Here is a 23,052-nt window from a genome sequence, read left to right as displayed (position 1 = left end):
CTAGAGCGTATCATGCTTAGTGAAATAAGTCAATCGGAGAAAGACAACTATCATATGATCTCCCTGATAGGAGGATATGGAGATGCAACATGGGGGGTTAGGGGGATAGGAGAAGAATAAATGAAATAAGATGGGATTGGGAGGGAGACAAACCATAAGTGACTCTTAATCGCACAAAACAAACTGGGGGTTGCTGGGGGGAGGTGGGGTTGAGGGAAGGGGTGGGGGTTCTGGACATTGGGGAGGGTATGTGCTATGGTGAGCGCTGTGAAGTGTGTAAACCTGTCGATTCACAGACCTGTACTCCTGGGGATAAAAATACATTATATGTTTATAAAAAATAAGAAATTTTAAAAAAATCAAAGTTCAAAAAAAAAAAGAAACACCCTATGTTTTAGTTTTAAATAACTGTATTGCAAAGACATTTTCTCCTTAAAGACAAAAATCAATTTCTCCCAAAGATTTAAAAGTATGAACAATGTTTATTTTGAGTAAATAATGAAAAAAGTACCTGTTGAATATGGAAAAATTAGATGAATGTAAAATCACGAAAATAACATTATAAGTGAAGCATGCAGTCTCTATGTTAACAGATAGAGTGCAACTATATATTACAGTGTATAAAAATCCTTATAATTGTTTACAGTTGGTGTGGCAAACATTTTTTTCATGTTTATTTTATTAAAAAATAAATAGGTACCTCATATTATCTTATATTTCATGTTTACTTTTTGATATCTTGAAAGTTTCAGATCCAGGCACAATTTCTCTTTCTATTAAAATGTTGTGCACAGTTTGGGAATGGGCTACTGAGGAGGAATGTTTTATTAAACACAGCAGTTTAAAGTTCTTAGTTTGGGGACTGTAAGAGGAATCACAGGATTATGCCCCCCCAAGTCACATATTAATTAATTCTAATTTTGAAGGAAACATACTTATGCTTTTTTCCTTCAAATTCTCATGTGATCCTTTAGGAGTATTTGTTATGGTAATGAAGCATATGATCATAAAGTATTTTAAGTCAAAATATATCTATCAAAAGTTTTGCAGAAAAACAGTCTGATAAAGGAAAATGTAGAGTTAAACTATTCCCTTTCTCTTTCATCTTTAACACTTTATATTTTTGTTACTGAAATTGGTTACTAAGTGAGCAAAAATAATGGAAAATGCAGGTATTATAAAATTTTAACACTTCATTTAGAGATGCTGCTCGAAAGTTAAGTTTCAGGAAATTACTCTTTAACATATGCTCACCAATGTAGGTTCATAACTGAATCCTTTTCACAACGTGGAAATAGCCAGATCCCATCTTTTTATAATTCATTCCGGGTAAGTCATCTTATTAATCTACAATGCAAAATGAGTGGACTAAAGATATTTACAATTTCCCGTCACCAAACTGCAGCAACCTAGGCTCGGCTTTAGTCAAGGAGATGTCAAGCTCCCGAGGAGCGCTCCCTACGGCTCCTTGTTGGCTTTAAGCAATTTAGAATTTAGTGCAGCAATCTTCCCGACTCTTAAACTTCAAGACGGCATAGTTATAGGTAGTAGCCATCATGTAGATCAGCTGGTGGAAGAGAACAGAACACAAGACAGTAAGATGACAGTGGTCAGGGCAGCTGCCCGCTCGGGACCCACGGCCTGGCTTCTTTCCCATTTATAATCACAGCAGAAGTTAGGTTAATTGCTATTCCTGGTCAACACCTATCCCAGATATTGATATCTCTCTTTTCCCCAAGGAATTCAAATTCTACTATATATCCTTAGTTACTAGGACAGGAAAGAAGGTCTGCCTGCACCCCATCCAGGGGGAAGTTTACACGGGTGAGATGGAACCAGGGCTCTGTCCTGGAGTTGGACTGGGGAAGACAAGTCTGGCAGGGGAGTCTGGAGGGAGGAGAGTGGCACTAGGCTGGGTGTGGGGCTGTGGTTACTCACCAGGGCGATGATGGTGGCACCAGCTCCAGCACAGGCCACAATGAACAGGAGATAGGACATGTAGAACTAGGAAAGAACAGGGCACTGGGTGAGCATTGATGAGCTTACACCTGTTCTTTCTTCTCCAGAGCTGCTTTCTGTGAGGTTGTGTGCCAGTGTGCACTCCTTTCAAGTCTCTGTCAGACGTCTGGCTTGCTGCAGAAAAGCATAACCTAGGAGTTTTCTAAAACTTTCTGATGCCTGGGTTATACCTTACACAAATTAAATCTGACAATCTGGGGACTGGACCTCAGTCATAAGTATAATTCTTTTCTGTGACTATAGTGTGCAGCCAACTTTGGGAGCCCCTGCTTTATTATGGATATACAAACTATCTAATGAGGGAGGCAGTGACTGATTATTTCAGTGATTAATGAATCACATGCTTTGAAAAAGCATGCTAGGATTCTCTTAAATTTGCAAACTCTCACTAGTATATTTAGGACTTTTCCTTTATAAACACTTTATAAACACTTATAAACTGATGTTTAAAAATATTCTAGAACTGTGATATTTTAAACAAAGATTTTAAATCTAATTAAAAACAAAGAGACATATGTCTCTTTTATTTCTATGGAAATAAAAATAATGAACTGTAATTGACTTAAAAATTAGTTTATGCAGGGGTGCTAAGTGGCTCAGTGTGTTAAGTGTCTGCCTTCAGCTCAGGTCATGATCCCAGGGTTCTGGGATGGAGCCCTGTATTGCATGGGGCTCCTTGCTCAGTGGGGAGTCTGCTTCTCCCTCTCCCATTCCCCCTACTTGTGTTCCCTCTCTTACTATCTCTGTCTCTGTCAAACAAGTACATAAAGTCTTTAAAAAATGAGATTATACACAAATTTAGGGATATCTTTTTAAGAAAATTAATTTATATTTATTTTGTCACAAATGTCTTACTTTCAAAAAAATATGTGGCAGTCAAAGAGAAGAAGCTACATGTGTTTTCAGATGTGCAGACTTGATATCAGTACATATCATTGCCAAAAGAATAAGATTTTTTAAAAGATTTTATTTATTTATTTGACAGAGATCACAAGTAGACAGAGAGGCAGGCAGAGAGAGAGGGGGAAGCAGGCTCCCTGCCGAGCAGAGAGCCCAATGAGGGGCTCGATCCCAAGACCCTGGGATCATGACCTTAGCCGAAGGCAGAGGCTTTAACCCACTAAGCCACCCAGGCACCCCAAGAATAAGATTTCTGATTGCTAAATATCCTTACTCAATAGCTGGGCCACATAAACTGGCTATTAGCTAGACAAAAAATGGTTGAGTATTGATGATTACATACAATTTGGCACAAAGACGTGCTTTTCCTAGCATTTGTACTACCTTCTGCTCTTTCTACCTCAGAGAGCCCTTTCCTCAGCCGGCTCTACCAAGCAGCCATGTTCAGACTCTGCCAGGAGAAGGGTTTACCTCATTGGTGTTGCAGATGTTCTCAAGGGCGGAGCCACAGATTTTTCCTGGGAAAGCATTCCAAGGGATGATACCTGTGAGATGAAGCACAACAGAACGTTAGTTATTAGTACACACTGCAGTGCTACATACTCTCAGTGGTCCTCATCACTTCAGGGTCCAGTTACATTGTAATTGTACACTGTTCTTCATCAACACTTGACAGGTCAGCCCTCTGCAGACCAGGTCTTTTGAAATAAAAAGTAAGCCCCATCAGGACAACAGGGTAAGAGCAAAATTGAATAAGAAATTTAACCAATATGACCCTTTCCCATGACTTTTTTCCTTTTACAAATAAAGCTTTGTTTACTAAATATTTACTGGTTTAGAAAACTAGGCTTTCCCTAAACTGAATTTATGAACTATTAATTACAAATAAATAACTATTGTATGACTCTCTTATAAAGCTATTCTTTACACCATATGTTATTATATTATACTCAGGTCAAATACATTTCTATACAAGTGTCTTGGTTTGTGGCCTTGCAAGTGAAAAAGAGGTATTCACAAGATCTTTTTAGTCTACCGTGAGATAAATACCAAAATTGAGAGCATACACTCACAAAGTTTCATAGAAATTTGGTAGAGTAATTACAAATTACAAATACAAATTTGGATTTGTATTTTGCATGTATTTTACAATACATTTTATTATGTTTAAGTATTGGAAATAATTTTGGATTAAAAGAGTAACTGTAAATGTATTAGAAATCATTTTGATTGAAAGTCTAGTTGTAAATATTTAAAAAGAAAAACACCATTTTTCATCCCAGAGGATGGGACAAGCACAGTCTATAATGTGTCTCTCATGGTAACCCTGAGTTCTCTCTATACTTAACAATTGCTCATTGTTTCTCTTTTCCACTTAACTTAAAGGTAAGTGCATGATTTCTGCATACATGTGTACTTAAAAATTAAAAATAGCCCAAATTACAGTTTTCTCAGTATATAAGGAAGAAAGATCAAAAAATAAAATCTGCATATCCTTCCATCCTCCATATCCTTCCAGCCAGAAGTAACTCCGTGTTTCAGAAGAGAAAAGACAAGTCCCCAAACTGCCAGTGAAACAATGATTTCAGGAATAATTGGTTGTACAAATATCCTACAAACTGGGTATATTGAGAGAAAGACTATAAACAATTCCAACAGAAGAATGCATGAAACCAGGGTGCCTGGGTGGCTCAGTTCATTGTGTTTAACCAATGCTTTTTGGCTAAAGTCATGATCTCAGGATGGTGAGACTGAGCCCCAGGTAGGTATCCCACTGGGCATGCAATCTGCTTGAGATTCTCTCTCTTTCCTTCTTTCTCTGACCCTCTTCCTACTCACTCTATCTCTAATTATTTTAAAGACCATATGAAACTGATCATAATGATTAAAAGAACACCATATTATAACTAAGGTGCGGACCTATACACAAGACGATAAAAGTTCACTGGGTGTAATACAGGGAGGTACCGTATTGTCGGATGTCCATGCAGATCTGTTCCACAGTGGCTGTGCTGTTGGTCTGTGGTGACTTGATGACCTCACAGGTTGACCATATGTTGTAAAACATAAACACCGGCACGGCGGAGAAACCAAACACACCCAGCCAGGCCACTCCCAGCACATAGGTGAGGAACATGAACTGAGCAGAAAAGGAGAAGGAGAAAGAATCATCACTGAGGGGTGGGCAGGGTTACAGCACCTGGGGACAAAATGGTCACACAGCCCTGGCGGGATGATGAACCTGGGGGCTGCATTCCCAGCACCGCCTGGGCCACGGGAGTGACAGGCATAGCGACAAGGGAGAGGGGAAGCAGGGTTGGTCCAGGACAGTCATGCTCTCCAGAGCTACACAATGGACAGTGTGATTGTCCAAAGCCACTTAAGGGATTTTGTGCAGGTCCCTCTCTCAACAAACAAAGCCAGGAAACCCCATGTGGTAATTTCCCTTGTCCACAGTTGCAGACTAAATTAGAAAGGAAGGCAGCGATTACTAAATATTCACCATGGTGATTATTTACCTTTATTTTACACAACATATGGATAGTACAATAACAGATACTTCAAAAAGCTCTTTCTCAAAAGGAACATGGCTAGTTTCATTGCCCTGTGAAATGAGTAAAAGCATTGGATGTGTGAGTCTTCATTAGAAGTTAAAAATTATATCGAACAGAACTTAATGAACACAGAAGAAAGAAGTATCTCATTTCCCTTTAGTTTTCTTTCAAACTTAGCATTCATAGCAGTTTTACAAACATAGCAATGGCTTAGGAAAAAATCCTCATTGTGTTCTTCTATGAAGAACATTGCTATGAGCAATTTCAGGAAAAACATAATGATATCACTTCACTTTATTCATAACCTTCTGCCTCACTACTAATTTTAAGAGAACTCTTAAAGACTATCCATAAACTGTTGTGGTATTTATATTCCCAGAATACATGTCCTCAGAATGTGTGGCAAGAGTTTGGATTTCTTTTGGTTTGAGTTTTATTTCTTAAACTGATCCTGAAGGCCAAATATTTGAACCATAGGAGTTCCATTTGGTGTCAGACAGGTCACTTCCTGTTGGTCACCCCAGGAAACTCTAGAAACAGATTACTTTTTCTTTTACTTGCAGGACATCAACACTTTCAAAAGTATTTCCATTGAAAATATTCAAAGAAGTAGATTTCATCACTTTCACATACCCTTTGTCCTCAGTGCTTATGGATACACTACTGCAAACCGGGGCTCCTTTTTCTAACTCTAAAAGAAAATTTTACTTTCTTTTCAATAACACCATAGAAAATTGAAGAAGGACTGGGTAGCTCCTTGCTTGGTCAGCCCTGCCTTTCAATGATGGTCAGGATTCCAAAGTGTAGGCCAGAGTCCAGTGGAAAGTGCTCTCCTTGCAGACTGTTCCTATCATTGTAACCCTAAACATGCAGAGTTACTTTTTCGTGTCTTCCCAGATAGAAGAATCCCATAAAGGACCAGAGAGTACCAGGGATTCTGGTGACAAAATTCAGTTTTGCTGTCCAGGGTGGGCAAACTCATTTATATTTTATACTTTATACAACTTCCTGTATTAGCAGATTCCTCTATCTGTCAACAGCCCTCCCTGTCACTTCTGTCTTCCTAACATTCTCCAGAGCAGGTTTATTCAATGATCTTCTTGAATGTATCAACAAAAATAGTGCTAAGGATCAAGTTACCAATGAGAAAATGAATAAAGCTAGTCCTGCACAGCAGTCTTTTCAACTTTTTAAAACAGATTTTTTATATAAATAAATTAATGTAACAGATTCAAGAAATAAAAGTGACTGGGTTGGTTAAGAGGAAGTCTTCCAGGGGCGCCTGGGTGGCTCAGTGGGTTAAAGCCTCTGCCTTCGGCTCAGGTCATGATCTCAGGGTCCTGGGATTGAGCCCCACATCGGGCTCTCTGCACCGCGGGGAGCCTGCTTCCTCCTCTCTCTCTGCCTGCCTCTCTGCCTGGTTGTGATTTCTCTCTGTCAAATAAATAAAATATTAAAAAAAAAAAAAAAAAAAGAGCAAGTCTTCCAGAAGCCCACCAGGCACACCCATGCCTTCTGCGGGGAACCACTCGAAACATAGGCCCACATGTGAAAACTATACAAACTCCTGAAACTGTGCTATATGATAATAAAACTCAAATATGACTATGTATAATTTTCACGTCTTAAAATAATCATCACATTTCCCCCCAAACATTTAAAAATGCAAGAACCGTTCTTAGCTATACAAAAACAAGATTTGGCCTGCAGGTTGCAGTTTGAAAGCTTATAAACTTTTTAAGCTTATAAATCTTAGCTTATAAACTTTTTGAGGGGATGTATTTTAATCTTTGCACACTAGCAATGAACAAAATTCCCAGCTGTATGCTTGATAAAGTGCATGCTTGGTATATGCTTCCAGAACAGTTATGATAAGTAATCATATTACATGTATGGCTTCAGATCCAATATGAATTTTCAAAGATATAGGATAGCACTGACATAATATGAAAAATTTTCAGTATTCTTATTTCCCATACATCAATAGGAGAAATTTTCAGTACTATTAGCAATAGATTTTAATTTATTATCAATACTATGTTGAAAGTCTTTATTATGTCCCTAACTATAAAGTGGTAAGAACAATATTTGTGTCATGGACTTTATCCACCTTTGATTATCTCATAGCTTTCACCAAATACAAATAAATACCCAGATGTGTGTCTCTGGTTGTATGTCACACAGAGATTTGTACTAACCATTCCACTAATGCATCGGCCACAGGCACTTGTTTTAAATTCACCATGCAGCTCCTTCACTGTACTTGTGGTATAGAAGCCTTCTGCCAACAGAATGATTCCATACAGGAAAAAGAAGGATGCAATCCCATAGATGACATACTGCATCAGTTGTATTCTACGGAAAGGAACACAAGATCCGGAAAACTGACATTGTCCACATGTTAAAGAGATGTTTTCAGCCCCAGGAAGGAGGACATGAGGATTAGTGATATCCTGATACCTCCCACCATGCTAATGGCTTCAGTGGCTCATGGGGCATTCCAGGAAGGTATCCTGCCCCTGTACAGCAATGTGGTCAGGGGCAGAGAGGCTCAGTTGTCATCTTTCAATACTCACCAGCATCCTTTGCCATGAGGCCTAGAATCCTTATTTTGCATGTAAGTAAACACAGACATTGAGAAGTTAAGTTACTCAAAGGTCAGAATCACTAGCAGAGCTACCATTTGAATTCTGGTATAAGGACAACATGTTTTTTCTGCCATAGCAAAATGCCTTCCAACTAGGCTTACTGATTGTTATTCTTTTAGAATCCTCTACATAAGCACTTAGGGCTTCTTTAAGGAGTTAACTTGGGCAGATGCTTTTGCATTGAGATTTTCACCACACAAATGATAAAATGTCAAAATACAGAAAATTAATTCACAACTAACTTTGTCCTAATGAATATCTACAAAGACCCAGGTGACCATTTCATACCCTTTGGTCATCCACGAGAATCAGTGGAAGCTTTAGAAATTACAGATAGAAGTCTCTATCTTCAGAGATTATGCTTAATTAGTCTTGGTGAAGCATGGGCATGGGGATTATAGAGCTTCCTAGAACCTTCCCAGATTCAATCTTGGTAAATATTTCTTGGTCGTCTTTGTACATTGTCTTCTTTGCCACTCAGTAAATGTCTTCTGTCCATGATATTTCTCCCTTCCCACATCACTTATTTCCTTGGATGACATTAATGGACAGATAAAAAGGAATAACATTTTTTTTTTCCTAAGGACTCATCCAATGTGTTTCCTGTATAGTTCCAAAAATATTCATTCATATCTTTTTCTATCCAATAAAATTTCTTACAATTACAAAATAAAACAACAAACCCTCCCCCCCCCAAAAAAAAACAAAAATAAGCATTGTTAAACTCTGGGATTCAAAAAGAGAAAAAGAAGACTCTGAAGGAAATGGAGAAAAGGGAGAACCTATTAAGGCTGGGTTTATATAGTTAGAAAATCAATGCATGGTAGTTGTTAAGACTCCACTGAGAATATTTTTAGAATGAGAAGGCAAAGATTTGGGACTAAACCCCTGAAACAGCCTTTTCTGCAGGTAAGGATGCCCAAGGAATTATTCTTCTGCCAGAGAGTGCTTAATATATTCTTGTAGACTTTGACTTGGGCTAAGTCTTCAATGGATTTCCAAACATCCAAATAGCCCAGGAATAATTTCCTATGAGAAAACTAGAAGGTGTTATATCGATATGAAGATTGGCAACTGTATCCACAGTTACTGTATACAGGATGACTTATATGTATACTTGGCTGTTATCAGGTGAAATTCCACTGCCAGTCCAATACACCCCAGATTCCAAATAACAATCAATGCCTTACTTTAGTTTTTTCCCTCTTTCATAAACTTTTTTGTTATCTGCACACAGTGAACTTTACTTAAAACATCAATTTTTTGTTGGCAGAAAAAAAGTTTTTCCTACTATTTTTATTATACTAATATATTCATATTATAACTTGCTATCTAAATCGTTGGTAAGTAGATAGTTCAAAGGTATTAATTACATTCATCTTGTGCAGCCATCACCCTATCATTCTCCACATTTTTCATTGTACAGAACTGAAACATTCTACCCTCAAAACAATAATTCCCATTTCCTCTCCCTCTGACAACCACCATTCTATTTCTGTATCTATAACTCTGTTCATAGGAAAAAATTTCAGCTTGTCACCACTGAATATGGTGTGAGCCTTGGGTTTGTAATAGATGACTTTCTTATGTTGAGAGATGCTCTTGTTAAACAAATTTGTTGAGAGTTTTTATGCTTGCGTATGTAGTTTTGTATGTTTGTTGAATTATGTCAAATGCTTTTTCTACATCTATTGAGATGATCATATACATTTTGTCCTTTGTTAATCTGCTGTCATACTGATTTGTGACTATTTAACTATACTTTCTTACCTGAAATAAATCCCACTTAATTATGGTGAATGATTCTTTTAATGTCTTATTAATTTCAGTTCACTAATATTTTGTTGAGAATTTTTGTGTGTTTGTTCACAGGAGATAGGTTTGTAATTTTCTTTGTAGTGTCTTTGATTTTGTTATAATAATACTGGCCTCATAGAATTAATTTGCAAGAATTTTATTTCTGGAATACTTTAATAAGGGTAGGTATTGACTCTTCTTTAAATATTTGATAGAATCACTTATGAAGTCATCTGGGCCCTAATTTATTTATTGGATTTTTTTGAGTACTGATTCAATTTTGTAACTAGCAGTCAGTCTATTCAAATTTTCTATTTATTCCTGATTCAGTTTTAGAAAATTATTTCTAGGAATTTGTCCACTTCTTCTAGGTTGTCCAATTTGTTGGCTTATAATTTTGCATAGTTGTCTTTTATAATCCTTTGTATTTCTGTGGTATCAGTTATTAATTCTCCTTCATTCCTGATTTTATTTTTTGGAGTCCTCTCTCTTTTTTTCTTGATAACTATGGCTAAAGATGATTAATTTTTGTTATCTTTTCAAAGTACCAGCTCTTAGGTCATTTATTTATTTATTTGCAAGTCTCTATATCTTCATTATTTCCTTCTAATAACTTTAAACTTTGTTTGTTCTTCTGTCCCTAGTTTCTCGGGTTTGAAGTTAGAATACTTGAAATTCCTCTTGTTTCTTAAAGTAGGCCTGTATCACTAAACTTCCCTCTTACAACTGCTTTGACTGATTCCTAAGGATTTTAAATCAGGGTGTGTCTATTTTATGGAGTGTATTTTTCTCAATGTATTTTTTTTTCCCTCTTTGATTTCTTCATTGACCCACTGATTTTAGCAGCATGTTTTTTAGTCCCCATGTTTTTGTGTGTTTTCCAGTTTGTTTTTTTCTGGTAATTGATTTCTAGTTTCATCAACTATGTTGGAAAAGGTACTTGATATGACGTCAACATTCTTAAAATTATTAAATTATTAAGATTTATTTTGTGTCCCAAAATGTGATTTATTCTTCAGACTCCTTCAATTGACCTTGAAAATAATGTGTATACTACTGACTTTGGACAGAGTTTTGTATGTATCTGTTAAGTCCATCTGATCTAATGTGTCATTCCAAGTCACTGTTTTTTCTTATTGGTTTTCTGTCTGGATAATCGAACCACTGATGTAACTGAGGTGTTAAAGTCCTCTTCTATTATTGTATTACTGTTAATTTCTCCTTTTATGTCTGTTAAAATTTGCTTTACACATGTAGATACTCCTATGTCAGGTACATTAGATATATAAAATTATTAAAACTTTTTGTTGAATTGATCCCTTCATCACTATATAATGTCCTTTTTCTTTTGGTACAGTCTTTGTTTTAAAGTCTGCTTTGCCTGATATAAAGGATTGCTATCCTGGCTTCTTTTATTTTATTTTATTTTTTTCAATTACATTCACATCTGAAATATCTTTTTCTGTCCCTTTACTTTTAGTCTGTGCCTTTAGGTCTGAAGTAAGTCTCTAATAGGCAGTATACAGATGGTCTTCTTTTCTTCTCCATTCAGTCAACCTATATCTTTTCATTAGAGCTCACAGTTCATATATACTTAAAGAAATTATTGATATATATGTACTTATTGCAATTTTTTTTTCTGGTTGTCATTGTACTTCTCTGTTTCTGCCTTCTCTTGCTCTCATCTGTTATAGTTTGATGACTTTCTTTAGTGTTATGTTTTGATTCCTTTCTCTATTTTATCTATCATAGGATTTTGACTTGTGTTTTCCACTGGGTTTATATATAATATTCTATGCATATAGCAATCTATATTAAGTTGATGATCATTTAAATTTTTTTAAGATTTTATTTATTTTTTATTTTTTTATAAACATATACTGTATTTTTATCCCCTGGGTACAGGTCTGTGAATCGCCAGGTTAACACACTTCACAGCACTCACCATAGCACATACGCTCCCCAATATCCATAACCCCATCCCCTCTCCCAAACTCCCCTCCCACCAGCAACCCTCAGTTTGTTTTGGAAGATTAAGAGTCACTTATGGTTTGTCTCCCTCCCAATCCCATCTTGTTTCATTTATTCTTCTCCTACCAACCTAACCCCCCATGTTGCATCTCCACATCCTCATATCAGGGAGATCATATGATAGTTGTCTTTCTCCAATTGACTTATTTCACTAAGCATAATACCCTCTAGTTCCATCCACGTTGTCGCAAATGGCAAGATTTCATTTCTTTTGAAGGCTGCATAGTATTCCATTGTGTATATATACCACTTCTTCTTTATCCATTCATTTGTTGATGGACATCTAGGTTCTTTCCATAGTTTGGCTATTGTAGACATTGCTGCTATAAACATTCGGGTACACGTGCCCCTTCGGATCACTACGTTTGTATCTTTAGGGTAAATACCCAGTAGTGCAATTGCTGGGTCATACGGTAGTTCAATTGTCAACATTTTGAGGAACCTCCATGCTGTTTTCCAGAGGGGTTGCACCAGCTTGCATTCCCACTAACAGTGTAGGAGGGTTCCCCTTTCTCCGCATCCTCGCCAGCATCTCTCATTTCCTGACTTGTTAATTTTAGCCATTCTGACTGGTGTGAGGTGATATCTCATTGTTGTTTGATTGGTATTTCCCTGATGCCGAGTGATGTGGAGCACTTTTTCATGTGTCTGTTGGCCATCTGGATGTCTTCTTTGCAGAAACGTCTGTTCATGTCCTCTGCCCATTTCTTGATTGGATTATTTGTTCTTTAGGTGTTGAGTTTGATAAGCTCTTTATAGATTTTGGATACCAGTCATTTGTCTGATATGTCATTTGCAAATATCTTCTCTCATTCTGTCAGTTGTCTTTTGGTTTTGTAGACTGTTTCCTTTTCTGTGCAAAAGTTTTTTATCTTTATGAAGTCAGAATAGTTCATTTATGCCCTTGCTTCCCTTGCCTTTGGTGATGTTCCTAAGAAGATGTTGCTGCAGCTGAGGTCGAAGAGGTTGCTGCCTGTGTTCTCCTCAAGGATTTTGATGGATTCCTTTCTCACATTGAGGTCCTTCATCCATTTTGAGTCTATTTTTGCGTGTGGTGTAAGGAAGTGGTCCAATTTCATTTTTCTGCATGTGGCTGTCCAATTTTCCCAGCACCATTTAATGAAGAGGCTGTCTTTTTTCCATTGGACAATCTTTCCTGCTTTGTCAAAGAGTAGTTGACCATAGATTTGAGGGTCTATTTCTGGGCTCTCTATTCTGTTCCATTGATCTATGTGTCTATTTTTGTGCCAGTACCATGCTGTCTTGATTTTGACAGCTTTGTAATAGAGCTTGAAGTCCGGAATTATGATGCCACCAACTTTGGCTTCCTTTTTCAATATTCCTTGCCTATTCGAGGTCTTTTCTGGTTCCATATAAATTTTAGGATTATTTGTTCCATTTCTTTGGAAAAAAAATGGATGGTATTTTGACGGAGATTGCATTAAGTGTGTAGATTGCTTTAGGTAGCATGGACATTTTCACAATATTTATTCTTCCGATCCATGAGCATGGAACATTTTTCCATTTCTTTGTGTCTTCCTCAATTTCTTTCATGAGTACTTTATAGTTTTCTGCATATAGACTCTTAGCCTCTTTGGTTAGTTTTATTCCTAGGTATCTTATAGTTTTGGGTACAATTGTAAATGGGATTGACTCCTTAATTTCTCTTTCTTCTGTTTGTTGTTGGTGTACAGAAATGCCACTGATTTCTGTGCATTGATTTTATATCCTGACACTTTACTGAATTCCTGTAAAATTCACTCCAAAGCTGAGTGGAGTCTTTTGGGTTTTCCACAGATAGTATCATATCGTCTGCAAAGAGTGATAGTTTGACTTCTTCTTTGCCGATTTGGATGTCTTTAATTTCCTTTTGTTGTCTGATTGCTGAGGCTAGGACTTCTAGTACTACGTTGAATAGCAGTGGTGATAATGGACGTCCCTGCCGTGTTCCTGACCTTAATGGAAAAGCTTTCAGTTTTTCTCCATTGAGAATGATATTTGCGGTGGGTTTTTCACTGATGGCTTTGATAATATTGAGTATGTGCCCTCTGTCCCTACACTTTGAAGACTTTTGATCAAGAAGGGATGCTGTACTTTGTCAAATGCTTTTTCAGCATCTATTGAGAGTATCATATGGTTCTTGTTCTTTCTTTTATTAATGTGTTGTATCACATTGATTGATTTGCGGATGTTGAACCGAGCTTGCAGCTCTGGAATAAATCCCACTTGGTCGTGGTGAATAATCCTTTTAATGTACTGTTGGATCATATTGGCTAGTTTTTTGGTGAGAATTTTCACATCTGTGTTCATCAAGGATATTGGTCTGTAGTTCTCTTTTTTGGTGGGGTCCTTGTCTGGTTTTTGGATGAAGGTGATGCTGGCCTCATAAAATGAGTTTGGAAGTTTTCCTTCCATTTCTATTTTTTGGAACAGTTTCAGGAGAATAGGAATTAGTTCTTCTTTAAATTTTGGTAGAATTCCCCTCGGAAGCCGTCTGGACTTGGGCTTTTGTTTGTTTGGAGATTTTTGATGACTGTTTCAATCTCCTTACTGGTTATGGGTCTGTGCAAGTTTTCTATTTCTTCCTGATTCAGTTGTGGTAGTTTATATGTCCCTAGGAATGCATCCATTTCTTCCAGATTGTCAAATTTGTTGGCATAGAGTTGCTCATACTATGTTCTCATAACTGTCTGTATTTCTTTGGTGTTGGTTGTGATCTCTCCTCTTTCATTCATGATTTTACTTATTTGGGTCCTTTCTCTTCTCTTTTGATAAGTCTGGCCAGGGGTTTATCAATCTTATTAATTCTTTCAAAGAACCAGCTCCTAGTTTCGTTAATTTGTTCTTTTGTTTGTTTGTTTGTTTTGTTTCTATTTCTTGATTTCTGTTCTGATCTTTATCATTTCTCTTCTCCTGCTGGGTTTAGGGTTTCTCTCTTGTTCTTTCTCCAGCTCCTTTACATGTAGGGTTATGTTGTGTACTTGAGACCTTTCTTGTTTCTTGGGAAAGGCTTGTACCGCTATATATTTTCCTCTCAGGACTGCCTTTGCTGTGTCCCACAGATTTTGGACTGTTGTGTTTTCATTATCATTTGTTTCCATGAATTTTTTCAATTCTTCTTTAATTTCCTGGTTGACCCATTCATTCTTTAGAAGGATGCTGCTTAGTCTCCACGTATTTGGGTTCTTTCCAAATTTCCTCTTTTGATTGAGTTCTAGCTTCAGAGCACTGTGGTCTGAAAATATGCAGGGAATGATCCCAATCTTTTGATACCGGTTGAGCCCTGATTTGTGACCCAGGATGTGATCTATTCTGGAGAAGGTTCCATGTGCACTAGAGAAGAATGTGTATTCTGTTGCTTTGGGATGAAATGTTCTGAAATTATCTGTGATGTCCATCTGGTCCAGTGTGTCATTTAAGGCCTTTATTTCCTTGTTGATCTTTTGCTTGGTTGATCTGTCCATTTCAGTGAGGGGAGTGTTCAAGTCCCCCACTATTATTGTATTATTATTGATGTGTTTCTTTGATTTTGTTATTAATTGGTTGATATAGTTGGCTGCTCCCACGTTAGGGGCATAGATATTTAAAATTGTTAGATCTTCTTGTTGGACAGACCCTTTGAGTAGGATATAGTGTCCTTCCTCATCTCTTATTATAGTCTTTGGCTTAAAATCTAATTGATCTGATATAAGGATTGCCACCCCAGCTTTCTTCTGATGCCCATTAGCATGGTAAATTATTTTCCACCCCCTCACTTTAAATCTGGAGGTGTCTTTGCGTCTAAAATGAGTTTCTTGTAGGCAACATACTGATGGGTTTTGTTTTTTTTTATCCATTCTGATACCCTGTGTCTTTTGATTGGGGGATTTTAGCCCATTAACATTCAGGGTAACTATTGAGAGATATGAATTTAGTGCCATTATATTACCTGTAAGGTGAGTGTTACTGTATATTGTCTCTGTTCCTTTTTGACCTACTACTTTTAGGCTCTCTCTTTGCTTAGAGGAACCCTTTCAATATCTCCTGTAGAGCTGGTTTGGTGTTTGCATATTCTTTCAGTTTTTGTTTGTCCTGGAAGCTTTTTATCTCTCCTTCTATTTTCAATGATAGCCTAGCTGGATAGAGTGTTCTTGGCTGCATGTTTTTCTCGTTGAGTGCTCTGAGTATATCACGCCAGCTCTTTCTGGCCTGCCAGGTCTCTGTGGATAAGTCTGCTGCCAATCTAATATTTTTACCATTGTATGTTACAGACTTCTTTTCCCGGGCTGCTTTCAGGATTTTCTCTTTGTCACTAAGACTTGTAAGTTTTACTATTAAGTGACAGGGTGGGACCTACCTTGTTGATTTTGAGGGGGGTTCTCTGCCCCTCCTGGATTTTGATGCTTGTTCCCTTTGCCATAGTAGGGAAATTCTCTCCAATAATTCTCTCCAATAGACCTTCTGCTCCCCTCTCTGTTTCTTCTTCTTCTGGAATCCAAATTATTCTAATGTTGTTTCGTCTTATGGTGTCACTTATCTCTCGAATTCTCCCCTCATGGTCCAATAGCTGTTTGTCCCTCTTTTGCTCAGCTTCTTTATTCTCTGTCATTTGATCTTCTATATCACCAATTCTTTCTTCTGCCTCATTTATCCTAGCAGTGAGAGCCTCCATTTTTGATTGCACCTCATTAATAGCTTTTTTGATTTCAACTTGGTTAGATTTTAGTTCTTTAATTTCTCCAGAAAGGGCTTTTATCTCTCCAGAGAGGGTTTCTCTAATATCTTCCATGCCTTTTTCGAGCCTGGCTAGAACCTTGAGAATCGTCATTCTGAACTCTAGATCTGACATATGACCAATGTCTGTATTGATTAGGTCCCTAACTTATGGTATCACCTCTTGTTCTTTTTTTTTGTGGTGAATTTTTCTGCCTTGTCATTTTGTCCAGATAAGAGTATATGAAGGAGCAAGTAAAATACTGAAAGGGTGGCAAGGACCCCTGGAAAATGTGCTTTAACGAAATCAGAAGATACCCCAAATTGTGGGGGGGGAGAAAGGGAGATAAAAAGAGGTTCAGAAAAAATTTAAAAAAATAATGAAAAAATATAAAAAATATAAAATATAAATATAAAATATAAAAATAAAATGTAAAAAAGAGATATATATATATCTTTTATATATAATAGATAAACTAGTTTAAAACGTTAAAAAAGAAAAGGGTAAAAGTTAAAAAAAAATTAGCAGAAGAAGAAATAAAATTGATAATACAATTAAATTAACCGCAAGACTAAGAATCATGGGGAGAAAGCCATGAGTTCCATGCTTTGCTTTCTCCTCCTCTGAAATTCCACTGCTGTCCTTGGTATTGAAACTGCTGTCCTTGGTAGGCGAACTTGGTCCTCGCTGGATTTTTTGTCGATCTTCTGGGGGAGGGGCCTTTTGTAGTGATTATCAAGTGTCTTTGCCCGAGGCGGAATTGCACTGCCCTTACCGGGGGCCAGACTAAGTAATCCGCTCAGGTTCACTTTTGGGAGGTTCTGTTTTCTGAACGTTTTCTGTAGAGTTCCGGAGGACAGGAATGAAAATGCCAACCACCCAGTCTCTGGCCCAGAGGAGCCAAGAGCCCAGGTGCCCACTCCTCAGTGTGTCCCTAGAGAACAGCATCCAATCACTCCCATCTCCCTGGCCTCTGGGCACGCTCCAAGCTCATCCAGCCTGTGACAGGTTCAAGGTAACCCCAAGCTGAGAGTTCAGTCCTCGACTCTGTCTCTGTAGTTGGCTTCCCCATTCTAATATCTGCAAGCTCTTCGACACTCCAGCAGCCCCGATCCTTCTGTGACCCTGCGGGACCTGGGGCCACACTGACTCCATGTGGGCTTCACCCCGGTTTAGCCTCTGGAGCAATGTCCCTCAGTGGAACAGACTTATAAAAGTCCTGATTTTGTGCTCCGTTGCTCCGCCACTTTCCGGGAGCCGGCCCCTCCTCCCGCAGTCTATCTTCCCATCATATTGGATTCACTTCTCCACCAGTCCTACCTTCAGAAAGTGGTTGATTTTCTGTTTCTAGAATTGCTGTTCTTCTTCTCTTTGATCTCCCATTGGATTTGTAGGTGTTTGCAATTTTTAGATAAGCTATCGAGCTGATCTCCTGCTACCTGATAGAGTCTCAGCCTGGTACTTTTCCGCCATCTTGACTCCTCCCTAAATTTGAATATATTCTAAGAACACTAAATTTTTGCTCTCCCCTCCAAGTATTCTTTAATTTTATGGATTCTTAAACAATTTTCATAGATATAACTGATTTACCAACTTTTGTATTTTAACCTTCACACTAGGTTTTTAGGTAAACATTATGTTTCTTTTACAAATGACATTTTTTCCTTTCATAATTTTCTTATTCCTTAAGAAGAAGGAAACTTAAAGAATCCCCTTTAAACTTAAAGAACTTAAAGAATCCCCTTTAACGTTTCTTATAAATCTCGCTTAGTGGTAATAAGCTCTTTTAACTTTTGTTTGTCTCACAAACTCTACTTTTCCTTCAATTCTGAATGATCATCATGCTGCCTACAGTATTCTTAGTTGCAGTTTTTTCCTGTCAGTTCTCTGAGGATATCATGCCAGTCTCTTCTGACCTGCAACATTTCTTTTTCTTTCTTTTTTTTTAAACCATTTTTATTAACATATAATGTATTATTAGCCCCAGGGGTACAGGTCTGTTAATCATCAGGCCTACACATTTCACACACTCACCATAGCACATACCCTCCCCAATGTCCATCACCCAGCAACCCTATCCCTCCCCCCACACCCAGCAACCCTGTTTGTTTCCTGAGATTAAGAATCTCTTATGTTTTGTCTCCCTCTCGATCCCACCTTGTTTCATTTTTTTCTTTCCCTGCCCCCAATAACCCTCTGCCCTGCTTCTCAAATTCCTCATATCAGAGAGATCATATGATAATTGTCTTTCTCTGACTAACTTATTTTGCTCAACATAATACCCTCTAGTTCCATCCATGTCATTGCAAACGGCAAGATTTCATTTGTTTTGATGGCTGTATAGTATTCCATTATAGGTATACACCACATCTTCTTATCCATCATCTGTTGATGGATGTTTAAGTTCTTTTCATAGTTTGGCTAGCGTGCAAAATTTCTACCGAAAAATTAGCTGATAGTCTTGTGGACTTTCCTTTGTACATAAATATTTGCTTCTCTCTTCCTTCTTTAAAAATTCTTTTTGTTTCTTCAGAAGTGTTTATTTTAATTACTATGTGTCTTGGTATGGAGTCCTTTTGAATGATTTTGTTGGAGGCTACCTCTGTGCCTACTAGATCTAGATACCTGTTCTTTTCCCCCAGATTAGGGAATTTTTCAGCTATTATGGCTTCAAGGAGGTTTTCTGCCATTTTCTCTCTCTTTGCATTCTTTATGGAGATCCTCATAATGCAAATGTTACCATGCTTGACATTGTCCAAGAGCTCCCTTAACTGATTCTCATTTATCATTTCTTTTCTTTTTGCGATTTTGATTGGGTGATTTCCATTACACTGTCTTCCAGATCACGATTTTTCTCCATCTTCTAATCTGCAGTCAATTCCCTTCAGTGTATGGGTGTGTGTTGTGTGTGTGTGTGTGTTTTTAATTTCAGTTACTGAGTTTTTCATCTCTGACTGATTTTTTTAATACTTTATTAAATTTCTCACTGAGTTCATCTACTCTTCTCTCAAGTGTTATTAGCATCTTTATGACCATAACTTTGAATTCTTCAATACATTGTTTTTCACCATTTTACTTAGCTCTTTTTCTATGCTTTTGTCTTGCTTTTTTCATTTGGAGCATATTTCTCTGTTTCCTCATTTTGTCTGACCCTTTATATTTGTTCCTCTGTATTATGAAGGTTAAACTACATTCTCTAGACTTGAAAGTAGTGGTGTTGTTTAGGAGACATCTTTTGGGCTTAGAACTCAATCTCCCCTAGTCACCAGGACAAAGCACTCCAGAGCTGCCTCCTATATGTGCATGAGTTACTCTATTGTTTTTAAGAGGCAGTGATTCCTTTAGGGTGTACTCTGGCTCCAAGCATGGGTGGTTGCAATGACCAGCTGTTACTACTAGTGCACAGATAAGGTCTAGCCTCTGGTGTTGTTGACGGAGAGGCCTGGCTATAGTTGGTGTAGGTTGGATCCAGGCAGAGCTGATTGTCAGGACAGGCTGTATCTATGGTGGGCATACAGGTGCATGGAGTTGACCACCCCCTTCTTGGAGCCTTAGTTGCTTTGGAGGGCTACTATCTTGACTGGAGCTCCCCACCAAGTGTGGTTGTGTGTAGATTACTTTAGAAAAACACCTCATGTAGGGGCATGTTAGGTGGGACAGATTTGTTTGGGAATGCCATAGCAGGATGAGAACTGCTTGCCTAAGTGCCTCCCACAAACTAGGCTAAATGAGTAAAAGAAATGGCATTCACCAGCACTTCTGTTTCTGGATAAAACTCCTACATATCCCCACCAAACGGATGCATGCCCTAAAATTAGTCAGTAATTCCCCTTCACATATAATCTTGGCACTTTTCAAACTACTGCCTCTGTGCTAAGTCTTGGACTGAGTGATATAGTGCTCTGGCCCTTTAAGAGTGGAATCTCAATATTCCACAACCTTTTGGCTCTTCTGAAGTTAAACCTGCTGATTTTTTTTTTAAAGCTCCTAAAGTTAAATCCTGTTGTTTTTCAAAGACAGATGCTATAAAGTCTTTCATATTCTGTCTAAATCCCTAGAGTTGCAAATGCCCAGTTTGGGGCTTAATTCCATTGCTCCCTTCCCCTAATATCCATCTCTCTTATGGGTCCCCATGCTGGAGGTTTGGTCCCCAACCAGGTCTCTGCCCCTCCCTTTCTTCATCATAAAAAAAAAAAAATTGCTGTAGAAGACCTGTTCTGCTAGTCCACAGATTATTTTCATAGTTAGTTCTACTATATGTAATTGTAATTTCATTGTCCCTAAGAGGAGGTGAGATCAGGATTTTTCTAATCTACTATTTTCCCAGAATTTCACTGTAGTTTGGATTTGCATTTCCCTACTAATGTTGAATAATGAGTTATACTTTTATTGGCTACTTGCATATCTTCTTTAAATAAATGTCTTCAAGCCCTTTGCCCACTTTAAGAATTACTTATTTGAGAGAGAGAGCAAGCGAGCAGGGGGAGGGGCAAACAGAGAGGAAGCAGCAAATTCCCCACTGAGTGTGGAACCCAACTCGGGGCTCAATGTAGGGCTTGATCTCAAGACCTTGAGATCATGATCTGAGCTGAAACCAAGAGTTGGATGCTCAACCCACTGACTATCCAGGCGCCCCAAGTCCTTTGCCCATTTTTGAATCAGGTTGTTTTTCTGTTGTTGAACTTTAACAGTTCTCTGTATACTCTGGACATTAATCCCTTTACAGGTATTATTTTAAAATACATTCTCCTAGTTTGTGCTTTGTTTTTTCACTCTGTTGATAATACCTTTTGATGCATAATTTTTGTATTTTCATGAAGTCCAATTTGTCTCTTTTATCTTGCTTGTCTGCCTTTGGTTTCATATATGAAACATCATTGCCAAATCCAATGTAAAACTCCTGTCCTATGTATTTTTCTAAAAGTTTTATAGTTTTAGGTCTTATGGTAAAGGAATGGATCCATTTTGTGTTAAATTTTGCATATGGTGTTAGGTGAGAGTCCAGTTTCACTCCTTTGTATGTGGATATCCAATTTTCTCAGCAAAATTCATTGAAAAGACTGTCTTTTCCCAGTTGAATAAATGGTCTTGGCACATTTGGAAATATTTTGATCATATATGCAAGAGTTTATTTCTGAGTTCTCTATTCTGTTGAATTCCATCAGTTTATATGTCTATCTTTATGCCAGTACTACTTTGATTACTGTAACTTTGTAATAGTTTGAAATCAGAAAGTGTGAGTCCTCCAGTTTTGTTCTTTTTTTAAAAAAGGATTATTATGGTTATTTGGCACCTTGGAAATTCCAATAAATTTTGGGTCAGTGTTTCTATTTCTGCAAAAATATCATCTTGGGGCATCTCAGTGGCTCAGTTGGTTAAGCCACTGCCTGTGGCTCAGGTCATGATCCCAGAGTCATGGGATCAAGTCCTGCATCTGGCTCCCAGCTCTACAGGGAGTCTGGTTCTCCCTCTGACCTTCTCCCCTCTCATGACCTCTCTCATTCTCTCTCTCTAAAAAAAAAAAAAAAAAAAAAAAATCATCTTTCAGATTTTGGTATGGATGGCATTAAATCTGTAGATCATTTTGGATACTACTGACAATAATGAATTCTACACCCTGAACATGAATGGCTTTCCATTTATGTACTTTTAAATTTCTTTCAGAACTATTTCATAGTTTTCCTTGTACAAAGCTTTTACCTCCTTGGTCAAATTAATTTTCAAGTATTTTATTGGTTTGTTTTGATAGCACTGTAATTGGAACTATTTTCTTAATTTCATTTTCAAATTAATAACTAATATTCTACAGAAATCAATTAATTTTTAAGTGATAATTTTGAATCCTGTTACTTCACTGGATTTAAGTTCTAACAGTTTTGAGTATTGTGATCCTTAGGGTTTTATTTATTTATAGTATTTATTTATTTATAATATTTATGTATATATGAAGATCACACCATCTGTGAGCAGAAATAAATTTACTTGTCACTTTCCAATTTTGATGCATTTTGTTTCTTTACTCAATTGCTAGGCAGGACTTCTAGTAGCATTTTGAATAAACGTAGTATAAGCAGACATTCTTGCCTTTTCTTCATTTTGGAGGGAAAACTGCCAGTGCTTCAGCATTGAGTATGTTTGGTTTTCGGTTTTCATTAAATTTCATTTAAATTTTTCGTAATGTAATGTCCTTCTATTCCTAGTTTGTTGACTGTTTTTATTAAAGAGTATTGAATTTTATCAAATGTTTTTGCTTCACTTGAAATAATTATGCTTCCTCCTTTCCCTACCCTTTTATGTCAATATGGTGAATTTCGTGATTTGGTGAATTTCATGAATATGGTGATTTTCTTATGCTGAATAATGGTTGAATAAATCCTTGGTCATGGTATATGCAACTTATATTATACTG

General features: G+C 37.4%; 1 protein-coding gene across 2 annotated transcripts in view; it reads right to left on the bottom strand.

The window, feature by feature from the left end:
- Nucleotides 1–499: 499 nt before the first annotated feature.
- LOC123935765 (neuronal membrane glycoprotein M6-b-like) overlaps nucleotides 500–23,052 on the bottom strand; it is a 43,952-nt gene continuing 21,399 nt past the window's right edge. For both annotated transcript variants that reach the window (XM_045996575.1, XM_045996576.1), the window contains 5 exons: nucleotides 7,673–7,829; nucleotides 4,888–5,059; nucleotides 3,391–3,464; nucleotides 1,939–2,004; nucleotides 500–1,567 (listed from right to left, as the gene is read on the bottom strand). In XM_045996575.1, the coding sequence (XP_045852531.1) occupies nucleotides 1,487–1,567; nucleotides 1,939–2,004; nucleotides 3,391–3,464; nucleotides 4,888–5,059; nucleotides 7,673–7,829 (550 nt within the window). In that variant the 3' untranslated portion in view covers nucleotides 500–1,486. The remainder of the gene's footprint in view (nucleotides 1,568–1,938; nucleotides 2,005–3,390; nucleotides 3,465–4,887; nucleotides 5,060–7,672; nucleotides 7,830–23,052) is intronic.

Source organism: Meles meles, chromosome Y, assembly GCF_922984935.1.
Source record: "Meles meles chromosome Y, mMelMel3.1 paternal haplotype, whole genome shotgun sequence".
Lineage (NCBI taxonomy): Eukaryota > Metazoa > Chordata > Mammalia > Carnivora > Mustelidae > Meles > Meles meles.
The sequence above is the reverse complement of the archived record's forward strand: the minus strand, read 5'-3'. Positions and strand labels throughout refer to the sequence as shown.